At 55.4% G+C, this 13,426-nt stretch overlaps 1 protein-coding gene across 2 annotated transcripts; it reads right to left on the reverse strand.

The window, feature by feature from the left end:
- Positions 1-4,116: 4,116 nt before the first annotated feature.
- On the reverse strand, positions 4,117-12,490 carry SLC29A2 (solute carrier family 29 member 2). Of its 2 annotated transcripts, none has more exons than XM_043452459.1 (12): positions 12,258-12,485; positions 11,909-11,990; positions 10,262-10,422; positions 9,892-10,031; positions 9,375-9,509; positions 8,665-8,762; positions 8,365-8,449; positions 7,441-7,577; positions 7,073-7,178; positions 6,884-6,969; positions 5,936-6,135; positions 4,117-5,248 (listed from the first exon to the last, which is right to left on the reverse strand). In XM_043452459.1, exons 1-12 carry the CDS (start codon positions 12,284-12,286, stop codon positions 5,137-5,139), a joined length of 1,371 nt encoding a protein of 456 aa, XP_043308394.1. In that variant the 5' UTR covers positions 12,287-12,485; the 3' UTR covers positions 4,117-5,136. The 2 variants fall into 2 exon arrangements, with proteins under 2 accessions (XP_043308394.1, XP_043308393.1); XM_043452458.1 differs by lacking the exon at positions 4,117-5,248 and adding an exon at positions 5,255-5,787 and having other exon boundaries at positions 12,258-12,490.
- Between the last annotated feature and the right edge of the window lie 936 nt (positions 12,491-13,426).

Consider the following 13,426-nt stretch of genomic DNA (forward strand, 5'->3'; position numbering starts at 1 on the left):
ATGTCGATGTTCACTCTTGCTATCTCTTGTTTGACCACTTCCAATTTACCTTGATTCATGGACCTAACATTCCAGGTCCAATGTTAGGTTCGTTCTAATGAACCACCTTCATTCTAGAATAAATCCCACTTGGTCATGGTGTATAATTCTTTTACTGTGTTGCTGAATTCAGTCTACTAGTGTTTTGTGAGGAATTTTACACCTATATTTATAAGGGATTTGGGTTTGTAGTTTTATTTTCTTGTGATATCTTTATTTAGCTTTGGCATCAGGGTAATGCTGGTCACATATAGAGTTAGGAAGTATTCTCCTCTTGTATTTTTTGGAAGAGTTTGAGGGCTGGTGTTAATTCTTTAAATGACTGGTAGAATTTGCCTGTGAAGTCAGCTGGTCCTGGAATTTCCTGGGAGGTTTTTGATTACTGATTCAGTCTCATTCCTTGATATAGATACATCCAGATTTTCTACTTCTTCTTGAGTTACTTTTGGTAGTTTGTATGTTTCTAGGAATTTGTCCATTTCATCTAGGTTCCTCATTTGTTGGCATACAGGTGTTCATAGTATTCTCTTACAATGCTTTTTATTTTTGTATAATCAATAGTAATGACCCCTTTCATTTCTGATTTTAGTAATTTTTAAATCTTCTCTTTCTTCCTTAAACAACTCAAAAGTGTGTCAATTTTATTGTTTCGAAGTACCAACATTTGGTTTCATTGATTTTTCTCTGTTGTTTTCCCATCCTCCATTTTGTTCATCTCCACTCTAATCTTTAGCCTCTCCTTCCTTCTGTTGGTTCTGGGTTGAGTTTGCCTGAGATACTTCCTCCTTTTTAATGTCGGCATTGACACCAACAAGTTCCTCTCAGCATGGCTCTTGCTGCATCCCATAAAATTTAGTATGTTGTTTCCATTTCCATTTGTCTCAAAGCATTTTCTAACTTATCTTTTGGTTTCTTTTTTAACTGATTAGTTGTTTAGGGGAATGTTGTTTAATTTCCACATATTTGTGCAGTTTCCAGTTTTTCTATTATTGGTTTCTAGTTTCATTCCACTGTAAGTGGAAAAGATGCTTTGTGTGATCTTAGTCTTTTAAAAATTATTGCAGCTTTGTTTTGTGGCCTAATGTATGATTTCTCCTGGGGAATGTTCCATGTGCACTTGGGAAGAAGGTATATTCTGCTATTTTTAGGTAGAGTGTTGTGTATATAGGTCTCTTTGCCTATTTGTTTCATGTGTGTTCAAGTCCTCTGTTTCCTTGTTGCTCCTCTGTCTGGTTCTATCCTTTATTGAAAGTGGAATCTTGAAAAAAAAAAGAAAGTGGAATCTTGAAGTCTCTATTATTGTATAAATGTCTATTTCACCTTCAATGTTTTCAATTTTTGCTCCATATTTTTTAGGACTTTGTTGTTAGGTATGTATATAATTATTATATCTTCTTGATGGACTTACTCTTTTATAAATACATAACATCCTTCTTTGTCTCTTGAATGATTTTTGAATTAGTCTTTTTTGTTTCTGATGTTAGTATACCTACCTCAACTGTCGTTTGCTTACCATTTGCACACAATACCTTTTCCCCATCCTTTCACTTTCAACCTATTTGTGTTTTTTACTCTAAAGTGGTAGAGAGCATAGGCTTAGTGGCCCCATGGCATGTGGAATCTTCCCAGACTTGGGATCTAACCTGTGTCCCCTTCAATGGTAGACTGATGCTCAACCACCGGACCACCAGGGAAGTCCAAACTTTTAATTGGAGAGCCAAATCCATTTACAAAACCAGGAAGTGTCCATCTCATGAAAGGGCGAGCAGCTTGAGGATAAGGACTGGCCTTCCAATGTTTGCGTCCCTCCATGAGCCTGACTCAGTGCCCTCCACTCAGAGCCTGCTCCAATTGTTTGCTCATGGGCACTGGCTGCTTCTGAGGGAAGCTGGGACCTGTTGGCGGAGCTGTGTCAGGCTGGGGAGGTGGCAGTGGGCAGGCAGGGGGTGGTGCTGGGCATCAGCAGAGGGACCAGCAAGTGGAGCCCCTCAGCTCAAGTATTTGTTTCTTTTTTAAAAAGTAGGTTTTATTATTTACTTGACTGCCCTGGGTCTTAGTTGTGGCATGCAGGATTTTTAGTTGCAGCATGTGGGATCTAGTGCCCTGACTAGGGATCAAACCCAGGTCCCCTGCATTGGGGGTGCAGAATCTTAGCCACTGGGCCACCGGAGAAGTCTCCTTTTATTTTATTTAAAAAAAAAATTTCAAGTATTTGTTTCTAACATCAAGCCCAGCTGCATCCTGATCTGATGAGAAAGTTGGGAGGAGTAGGAGGAGGACCGGAAGAAGGAATTCCAGGTTGTGTCATCATAAGGGCATCTGAGGGGTGGGTGTTCTCTTTCTGGACCCATCCTCCACTGCTCAGCCCCACCTGGGCTTGCACCAGAGGGCCATGGACCAGCACCAGTGGGTTCCCCAGGTTGGCTGGGTCTGGCAGGTCTAGGGAGCTTTTGAGTACAACAGACAATAGTCTCTGAAGGTGAAGAAGAGAAGGGGACCTCGGAAGTATTGGGGTCCTGCTCCCACCAGTCCCAGCCAAAGGGTACAGTTAGGCTTAGTGGTCTGTACGAAATATTCCCAGGACTACAGCTACCATTTAGTAAATGTCAGCCTGTACTCCAGTGCTTTCTCCAGTACTCCAGTCTTCAGGAATCCCTGTTCCCACTGCTGGGAAAGAGCCTAACTTCAAACCCAGGACTCTGAGTCAGGGCACATGCACTTAAATCACCCAGTTAAATGGCTTCTGCAGAGGGAGCCACCTCTTCTTCTTTATGTCTCCTCCTCTAATTCCCTGGTTAGGCCTCACCCCTAAGGCCCTTCATCATTTGTCTGCAGCCCACTGCCCCAGCCTTATCCTTGCCCCTTCCCCTCTCTCACACCCTAGGGACTCCCCACACTCCCTGCCCTGCTGCCAGAAGTCCCCACTGTCCCCTGAATATTCCATATCCATCCAGGCCTTGCATTTTCTGGTACGTCTGCCTGGGTTGCCCATCCCCCACCTTAGCCCAGCAAACTCATATTCATCCCTCAACGCCCAGCTCAGAGGACACCTCCTCAGGGATGCCTGCCCGAACTTCCCAGTGAGATCAATGGCCCCCTCCTCTAGCATCTCATATTACACATTTTATAGGGTCCTCACAAGCCCTATCACAAGTTACATTCTATTTCCCATGGCCTTGGGAGTAGGGTCATAGCTCCTTTGTTTCAGGGTCGTCAGACCACCCAGAAGCTGGCACAGTGACTAATGGTCGAAGGAATAAATCCTCACTTGGAGTTGGCCCTGTGTCTTTATTTCAGTTCCCAAGATTGTATATTTTGTGTGTGTGTGTGTGGCTGCACTGGATCTTCATTGCGGCATACCAGGTCTTTCACTGTGACACTCAGGCTCTCTAGTTGTAGCATGAACTTAGTTACCTCTGGGCATGTGGGATCTTAGCTCCCTGACCCGGATTCAAACCTGCATCCCCTGTATTGCAAGGTAGATTCTTAACCACTGGACTACTGGGGAAGTCCCCCAGGTCATGTCTTGCCTCACTTTCCTCTTTGATTGCAAAGCAGCCTCTGGCTTCTGAGCAGGGCCTGGCGCTGATTTATCACCTGGTGTATAATAGCTGCTCATTGAGTGGCCGTGGGAGGCAGGAGGGCAAATGGGCAGAAAGGTCCGTGCTGGTAATCTCAAACACCCTGCTCTTCCCTGCCCTGGGCAGGGTAGCACAGATGTGTGGCAAAGCAGGCCTTTCCTCTATCCCTCTGCAGAGCTGGTTGACTGTATCCCTGAGGCTCCATTTCTGAGAAGCAGGGAGCCTGGGGAGGCAGAGGACGCTGGTGCGGGGAGAGAGTCATAGTTATCCATGCAACCAGGCAGTCTGTCTGGGAGTACAGGGCTTCTTACAGGCCAGTACCCCTTGGCCATCATGTGGCCAGGAAGGCCCAGCCCAGGGATGCCCACAAATCCCTTCCCTTCTCAGGGCCTCGGTCATCCCATCTGTCGAATGGGTACAATCATCCCCACCACACCCAGCTCATCAAAGCCAACAGAACTGAAAGTGCTTTGGAAATAAAGACTCAGTGAGATCATTGTACAAATGAAGACGGTTGTTATTAGACCCAGGAGCAGGGTCCGAGGGAAAAACAAGCAACAAAAAGGTGCAGTAAGTGTTCAGGGCTCTCGCCTTGAACCCCTTGAGGAAAAGGGAAGCAGGCAGAGGGCAGGAAGAACAGCACCTACAGGGAGGTGGGGACCGGGTCCTGGCTCTGCCAAGAACTGGTCATTCCCCCCAGGACTGGGTTTCCTCACCTGTACAGAGGGGGGCACAGTCCCTGCCAGCCTCCCTCCAAGGGCCTCAACGTGGCTTCAGCGAAAGGGCAGGGTTGGAAGAGTTTTGCAAACTGTAAAATGCAGCTCACACCTGCAGGCTAACTGCAGTTCCGGGAACCGGGCCCAGCCGGGCTCCGGGGAGTAGACACAGTGAGTCCTGGCAACGTAGACACTGTTTGAGGCCCGGAGGTCCTTTGAGCTCCCTCAGATCCCTAACTCCTTCTCCCCCGTCCCCTCAACCTCCCTGGATTCCTCTGTTCTGGGAGTCCGAGAGACCTGACCGTGGGGTCGTTGAAGCCTGGAGAGAAGAGGAGGTCCTGCCCTGGACTGGCCCCCACCCCCACACAGACTCTGAGGCCATGTCCACACCAGCCACATGGCTGGCAAGACTCCACTTGTGGCCTCTGAGTCCCAGCGATTCGCCAGTGGGTTTGCTGTGATTAACAAACGCAGTCCTGACAGTGAGGATGGGCCGTGGTCCTAGGCCCTCTTTTCCCTGATGATCACCCTTTCAGTGAGGTCTTATGTGCATCCAGATAGTGCGTCAGCTCCACTCCTGGGTGAGGGCTGGAATGGCAGGCGGTGAATTCTTCCTAGCAGCACTCCAGGTGGCCGCCAGCCCAGGAAGAGGAGCTGTGCCCGCCTCTTGCTGGAGCCCTCAGGCCACAGGGCCCCCGCCCACCCGGCCCGGTGAAGGCTTGAGCCTGGCCCCGTCATTCCCCCAAGCGCTGGGCCTCAGCTCTGAATAGAGACACTGGGAGAGCCTTCGATGGAGCGCTTCAGAGCAGCGCCTTGAAGAGGAAGGAGAGGGAGGCGCCACAAGAGAGCCCCAGCGCCAGGAAGAAGGTCATGAGGGTGCCGGTCACCTCCCTCTCCTGTGGCAGCACCTGCCTGGGATACACAGGAGAGGAGCTCTGAGAAAAATGTCGGGCCCACCCTGGACCCAGTCCCGTGCCCTCTGCCCCTCTAACAACGGGACGAATGATTTCCAGTCTGGGCTGGCGCAACTTCCGGGCCACTACAGTGAGGCCCTTCCCTCTGGACTCCAGCTTCCTGATCTGTCAAATGGGGCCACTGGACATGGACATCTCTCACGCCCCTGGGGTCTAGATGCCCCTGCCTTCCTTCTTGGCAAAATGCCCCCTACCTGGTCTTCCTGTCCCCTCTATGCTCCCTTGTCCCCCAGGGTGAGCAGCCCAGGAACTCTGCTTGTGACCTCAACCTTGGGTCCCCTGCAACTGAGAACGTGGGAGAGTAGCTGGGCCTTAAGGAACGACCGTGCAACCTGTTTACTCACTGAGGGGGAAACTGAGGACCAGAGAGGAGGCCCCAGAATCGGCCTGGGCTGCTTTCCTAGGCAGGAACCTCCCAGCCGAGTCCCCTGTTCCTCAGCTCCTGGCCTGGGGCCAGTCCAGCAGTGAGGGCCTGACCTGACGGGCGGGGGGTGCACCAGTGAGGCCTGGAGAAACAGCTTGGGCCGGGCTGGCCGGAAGCCGAACCCTTGGCGGCTGTCCCTCTCCAAGACGGACCCCATCTCCCTGCTCCCAAGCCCGTCCCTCGCCTCCCCGTGCCCCAGACCTGGGCGCCAGGCACATGGTGAGGGACACGAGGTAACCATTTGAGACAGCGAAGAGCAGCATGAAGGTGATGAAGTAGGCGTCCTGGGGGAAGAGAACGGGCAGCCGGGACCTCTCCGGGACGTGGCACAGCATGAAGAGTGGCACGAACAGGACGCGCAGGCAGACCAGCAGGGGCAGCAGCCGGCTGTCCTCGTCAGGCTGCGGCAGAGGGCGGGGGTGAGGCGGTCCCCGGGAGCCGGGCCTCTGCTCCAGGCCACCCCCCTCCCGAGAGATCCAACTATCACTTCCCCTGGCCTACCCCGTGTGAGCCAGGGGGGACCCAGCATGGGGGCCTCTGGAGAGCAACGGGCAGGGCCAAGGCCCCCCAGCCCATAAGCGCCCAGCCTCTGCCTCTCCTGAGCGCCAATTTGTGCTCTTGCAGTGGCAGAACTAGAAGAACGTCTGTGGTTTTCCAAGTTGGTTGCGCTGAGCACCCCTGGGGGTTCCAAAGAACCCTTTGGGGCAGATGGGATTGGAAACTGGGGATCCAGACCCGATCAGAGCAGCTCCTCTTTGATCTACTATATTTGTTGTGTGTCCTTGGAAGATTTCATTGAAAGAAGGGGCATCATGGTGAAAAGCAATCCAAATACTAGGAATCCTGTCTGACCTCTCACATGGTACAAGAACCTCTGCGTAACACTCTCCAAGCACCTGGGGCTGGGCCCTCAGCTGGACGCTGGAGACCCAGATCAACTGGACATGGCTTCTGCTTTCAGAGAGTTCACCGTCCAAGCCCTGGCTTGCATGCCTCCAGGGGCCGGTGCTCTGTGCTAACTGGCTGTTCCATTACCAAACCCAAACCAGGGCCAGTCAGTATTGGGAAGTCACCCTTCTGTGCTCTTTCACACTCTCTGATCCCTGACAGCTTCTCCAAACGTCCGATCACCCCAGTAGATGTGCTCACCCACAGGAAGTAAGAGGTCAGGCTCCGTCCCAGACAGTCCATGACGTTGAAGAGGAGGAAGCAGCAGATGGGGTTGAAGAACTGACCTGGGGGTGGGGGCAGAGGGGGCTCATCCTGGTCCAGGCTGCCCACTCCCCTCTCTCCCCTCCACTCCCATTGCCCTGTCCCCTTCCACTTCCCACCACTCACTCCACTTCCCAGGACTGGTGGAGCTGGTCACCATGGCGGTGATGGCCGGGAAGACGGACAGGGTGACTGTGAAGACCAGTACGAGGCACAGAGCCGTCAGCCAGATCTGGGAGCCGGAGATGGCGGTGAGCACGCCGCCAGGCTCAGAGCCCAGCACGCAGCCCCGACCCTCCACCCCAGCCTTGGCCCCAGGACTGGGACATTGGGGCCTGGGCCAGCGTGTCCCTGACCCGCCATGACCCCGTCACCTCCGGTGGACAAGCTGAGTACTAAGGCCGCAGTCCATTCTAAGCGTCTCGGGGGTAGGCTGGAGAGAGCAGCTCTCTCTTCCCCAGGGATGAGGGTTGGGGGTTGTATCCAAGCCAAACCTTCCGGAGGACGATGAAAACTGAAGGTTTTTCTGGCTTCTGGAGTTCCTCTGGTTCCACCTCTGTCTCCTTCTCAAGGTCGAGATCCAAAGTCAGGGCTGCCTTCTGGGGGCTGTTGGGAATCCCATTCTTCTCATCTGGGGCAAGAGGAGAGGGCAGGGTCATGCCTGTGACAACCAGGCTGGAGGAGGGGAGATTCCAAGCAGTTAAAACAAGTGACCCTCCACCAGCCCAGGGGCAGGCCAAGAGAACTAATGGAAATGTGCCAACCTACTATTTATTGGGCTTCCCTGGTGGCTCAGTTGGTAAAGAACTGCCTGCAATGCAGGTGACCCAGGTTCGATCCCTGGGTTGGGAAGGTCCCCTGGATCTTCCCTAATGGCCACCCACTCCAGTATTCTTGCCTGGAGAATCCATGGACAGAGGAGCCTGGTGGGCTACAGTCCATGGCGTCACAAAGAGTCAGACACAACTGAGCAACTAACACTTTCACTTTCACTGTTTATTAAAGTTCATACATGTATCAGGCACAGTTAAGCACCTTAGATGGATTATTCCACTACCATTGCTTTATAAAAAAAAACAAAAACCCTGAGGCTCAGAGGGGTTATGTGACTTGACTGAGGTCACACAGCTTGGATGTCGTGAAGCTAGGATTTCAACTCAGACACACCTGGATCTAGGACCTGCAGACCTGAAGCTCTGCTGCCTGCCTATTTTATGGAGGAGGAAACTGAGGCCCAAAGGGGAATTGAACGGATGACTTCAATCCCACTGACTTCCCTTCAAGATCATCTGCCTCTGCTCACACAAGGCTCCTAGAGATGAGGGCTCTAGTTGGGGACAGAGGCAAAATGCTTCCCTGTGGAGATGGCTCCAGCCTCCCCTGGCTCTTCCACCTCCCCGGCAGGGTCCCGGGCTCACCAGATTGGAGGAGCTCAGCTTTGGTCTCCAGCTCCTGACCTTGGGCCTTCGATGGTTTCTTGGCCAGATAGTAGCGAGCAAACTTCTGCAGAAGGAAAGCGTTGTCCCTGCCTGGCTTGGGCTGAGGTGCCTGGATCCCTCCCCACCCTGCTGACTTAGAGGCTGGGTTCCCCCAGTGGCTGACTCCTTTGGGGATCAGGACTGGGCCCCTCTGCCTCCTTTGGCTTCTCTCAGGACCTCAGACTCAGGGCGGTATCTGTGATGCTCCAAAGTGGGCCTCGAGCCCAATACCAGGCTCACCAGGTGAGGCAGGCTGAGGTAGCACACGATGGACATGATGGTGCCCACGCAGGGCGTGATGAAGTACCCCAGGGCGGACGTCTGGGCATCCACGCCACCTGTGCAGAGACTTCAGCTGCAGAAGGGAAGGGACTGTCCACCAGCTCCCGCAGGGAGCTTGTTCTACTTCACAGAATACACGTCTCAGATTCACCTCCCGGCCTCTTCCATTCCTCCCACTGACACTCAGGACCCTTGTGCAGGGGGCCCTGGCCTAGCCCCTCGCGTCTCTCGCTCTGTCCCACATGTCATTTTTAATGAGCACATAGTAAGTGCTCAACATAAATGTATGCTCCTTACAATCTGAGTATGGAGCTGTAAGAATCATTCAGGTTGGGAAGCGAACACAGGTAAGTGCCTTATCCAATGCCCCTGGCTAGAGAACAGCGGAACCGGAGTTCAGACCCGGTTGAATCCCACATCTGTCCCCTCTTCCCTCAACCTCAACCTGCTGCCACAGGCCAGTGCTGGCCTCAGGAACCCTGCTCTGGGCCCCAAGTTAACCCAGTCCTCATCCATCATTCTCTCATGGTAGGACTCAAGAGCCCCACACCCAATCCCCAGCTCCCCCATCACCCCATCACCTCTGTCTCCACCACCGCCCAAGGCATCTCACCCTTAGCACACGCTCTGCTCCCTGGAATCCCAGCCTGCCACCCAAGTCTACTCACTGGCCATGGATATGATCATGGCAAGAGCAGCGAAGATCCCAGCCAGGCCCTGGCCACTGAGGAAGAGGGTGCTGTACTTGGAAGGCATGGTGCCCAGTTGCCCGAAGAGGCTGCCTTGCAGAACTGCACCGAAGGCTGTGGAAGGACAGGATTGAGGGTTGCTGCTCAACTAGGTAGGCCTCGAGGGCTCCCTGGAGGGGGTGTCGGCTGGGTGCACAGGGGACTCTAGACTAGGTTGGGCACTCTGGTGTAACACCCCACATGCATTCCTCTTCCGAGGTGCAGCCCTGGGTGTGAGGGGCTGGGGGCCAGAAGACCTGCTCTCAGGTCACTCCGGGGCCTGGGACAAGTGACTTTTCCTCTCTTCTGGGCCTCGGTTTCTCATCGGGGATATGGGTGATGTTTCTTCTGTTTTCCCTTTGATACCTTGGGTCCTTTCAATTACAAGAAGAGGCTTGGCTGAAGCCCTGGTGGGGGGGGGCAGAGTGGGGAAGTGGGGAAGGGCTGAGGTGCTCACAGTTGATGAACCAGACAGAGGCCATGGTGATGGAGAAGAAGAGCCCGGGGCTCATGTCCACCTTGACCAACACCGCCGTCAGGGTAAAGAGGAGCAGGATGACCAGCAGGCTGCCCAGAATCCGCACCATCTCGGGGATGCTGTTCGGAAAGGGGGAGGGCAGAGTGGACATCGCTGGGCTCAGGCCAGGCAAGGGGAGGAGGGCGAAGAGTTTCCTCCTAGGACTGGATGCGGGGGCTGGGGAGAGACGCAGAGGGAGGGAAGGGAGGATGGGAGGGCTCCCCTCAGGGGCCCAGATGGAGCTGCCTCGGCAAAGGGGGAGGGGACCCAGGGGGCGGGCCTGGGACTGAGCCGGGGGGCGGGCTCTCACCACTGGTACAGGAAGGAGTTGAGGAGTGTGAAGAGCAGCAGGGGCAGCTGGGACAGCAGGGTCACCCAGTTGTTGAAGTTGAAGGCATCTGCGGGGCTCGTGTGGTTGGTGCCCAGGGTCTCGGCGGTGCTGTTGGCCCCCGCCAGCCGCCCCTGGAAGTACTGCCAGGAGGCCAGGGGGGTAGGGTACAGGGTCACCCCACAACCTACCTACCCTCGGGAACCCCCCAGCCTTCTTCCTCTGCCTCCTCCCACGCCCGGGATCGCTCCGTTAACTCCTGCGGGACTAGCTCTCTGTCCTTGCGCTGTCCCCAGCACCTGGCATGCACTTGGAGCTCGATGAACGTGCAGAGTTGAATCGAAGTCTGGGACGGAGCCCAAGCCCAAAGATCCCCCAGCTTGGGCCGTGCTCCATCTCTGGATCACCCCTCCTCTCCTGTGGCTCGGTCACAGCCCCCACCCCCACTCCTGCAGCAGTTTCTAGATTCCTGAGTATTTATGGAGCTCCAACTATAATCCAGGCTCTGGATCAGATGCTGACCAACTGCTTTCTCTCTGGAACACACATCCTGCCACAACTCTGCTTAACTCCCCCTCTCCCCACCCATGGCTCGCTGTGGCCTGCAGGGCAAAGCCCTGCAGCATTGGGAACAGCATTGGGGGCCTTTCAGAACTAGTTTCCATTTTGTGGCCCATTTCTTGTTCCATCCTGCTAAGCTTCAGGCACCCCAAGCTCTGGCCCTTTCTCTGTAGAGGTTGGCACTCTCTGCCTCTCGTTGCCTTCACCAGACTCCTGGCTGTTTGAAATGCCCTCCCCTCTCTGACCACTCACCTTCCCAACACAAATGCTTTACCTACCCTTCTCCCAAGTTACAGATCACCTGATTATTAAGCAGAAGGAACTGCTCTCTCCCCTGGGGGCCCCTTGGACTTGGCTCCTAGCCTGGGATGGCACATGTCATGTTACATTACCAACATTTCCTTGGCACCTGTCTTGCTCTCAAGATCAGGGGCTGATTCATCTTTGCGTCTCCAGGGCCCAGCACATGGCTAGGCACTGAAGAGGCATCTGGAAAGTTGTTGCTTTTAATATACAAGAACAACCCCCTACCGAAGAGAACATAAGCCCTGTATTCCTGCCTTCCCTTGAAACAGTGAGGATGAAATCTTCCTCGGCTGTGGTTCCTCCTGTAACCCCAGTGCCAGGAACTCTAGGTGTACATTGGATGAATGAATGTAATTCATGCTATTTCAATGAAAATCAAAGGCTTGGATAACCACTTTTGGAGTGACCAGCCCAGGAATAATGACAAAGTGGAGGTGGGTGGGTAGCTCCTTGCTGGCTCCACAGGATCTCCTGACCTGGTGGCCCTGCGCTAGGATCTGGGCACTCCTGAAAGCTTGTGGATCCTAGCCATGAGAGAGGGACCTCTCCTCCCTGCGGCCCTCTGTTTCAGCCGACAAAGGGGACACAGTGAGGATTCCCTAAGAAATCCCATGGACAGAGGAGCCCGGCGGGGCTCCAGTCCATTGCGGTCGCCGAGTCGGACCGACAGAGACACTGACACTCTGCGTGGTGGCGAAAGGCGGCTGGAGGGACGGCTGGTGGTTGTGGCCTTGGATCTGTCACTCCAGCCACGAGTCTCACCGGGATGGCTGTGATGAAGAAGTTCCAGGGGAGGAGGGTGCCCAGCCCGAGGATAAAGAAGCTGATCCCGACCAGGTGGTAGCTGTGAGGATCAGATAGAAGGTCACTCGGAGGACTTCCCGCTCCGGCGGCCCCTCCGCCTCCCAGACCAGCACCCTCCCCCCACCCGGCTCGGGGAGCGGACTACAACCCCCATCACCCAGGCTCAGGCACCCCAGGCAGGGGGCTGACGGGAAGTGTAGTTCCAACTGGTCTTCTTTGCGCTTTAGAGATTCCAAAGGGAGCGGCTCTGCGCTGCCCACGGCCACTGGATCCCCATATGCCGCACCCCACATGGTCCCCAACTTGCCTGTCCCGCGGGGCGTCTCCTCGCGCCATGGCCGCCCGGCGGGGTGAGCCCGAGTGGGAAAAAGATGCGGGCGCCGCACCTGCACCTGCCCCGGGGCCCGTGAGCCAAGCCGGGGACCCGGGAGGCCGGGTCTGGCCGGTGGTGGACACGGGAAGCGGGGTCGGGTCTTCCACGGTCCGAGGCCGGGCAGTGGAAGGCGGAAGCTGGGCTGGGAGCTCCACGCCAGTTTCGCCCGGTCTCAAGTACCGCAGGCTCGGACCTCGGCTCCGCCCTCGGGGCGGGGACAGCGGGGAGCCCCACCCCTCCCGGCCCCCGAGGAGAAGGGGCTCCAGACTCCAGCCCACCCCCGGCCTGACCTCCTGGTCCCCGGACTCCACCGCTCCCCGTGCCGCCCGAGAGGCTATGATCCGGGAAGATTCCCCCGGATCTGCGGGCGCCGGGCCCCGACCTGTGCGGGCGGGTGGGGGGAGGTAGTAGGGGTGTCCGCCCTGCCCCGGCCCCCTGCCCAACGGAGTGCTATGGAGCTGACCTGGCGCGGAGTTCCCCAGGCTCCGCCAAGACGGAGGTGGTGCCGTGGCGGTGCTAGCACCCGCTAAAGTGCAAGACCCCTGGGTGGTAACCCGAGCGCGGCCAGCCCCGGGGGAAGCCGGAGAGACCGTCTGTCGCCGGCGGTCCTGGCGGGCTGCACTCAGCTGGGTCCCCCCGGGAGGCAGAGGGGAGGGCCAGATGTCGGAGCTGGCAGAGCCCGCGGGCAGATCTGGAAGACAAACAGATGAACCCTTCTCCTCCAGCGGGTGCCTGGGGAATCGCCGGGAGTTTGGGGCGCACAGCGGAGGGTCGAGTCCAGAGGAGGAGTCCAGAGGGGCTTCCTGGTGGCGGTGTGGCTAAGCTTCGGAGCAGTGGCTCCGGAGGAAAGGGAGACCCAGAGGAGATCCAGGCCCGCTCCCTAGTCTTACCTGGGGCTCTCCCATCACCGCCACTTCAAAAAAAAAAAAAAAATTTACTTTTAGGGACTTTCCCGGTGGTCCAGTGGTTAAGACTCCGCGGCCTCTGCAGGGGAAGCGAGTTCGATCGCTGGTCGGGAAACTAAGATCCTGTGTGCCGGCTTCCCAGGTGGCGCTAATGGTAAAAGATCTGCCCGTCAATGCAGGAGACATAAGCGACATAGG

This window comes from Cervus canadensis, chromosome 29 (genome assembly GCF_019320065.1).
Source record: "Cervus canadensis isolate Bull #8, Minnesota chromosome 29, ASM1932006v1, whole genome shotgun sequence".
Classification (NCBI taxonomy): Eukaryota; Metazoa; Chordata; class Mammalia; order Artiodactyla; family Cervidae; genus Cervus; species Cervus canadensis.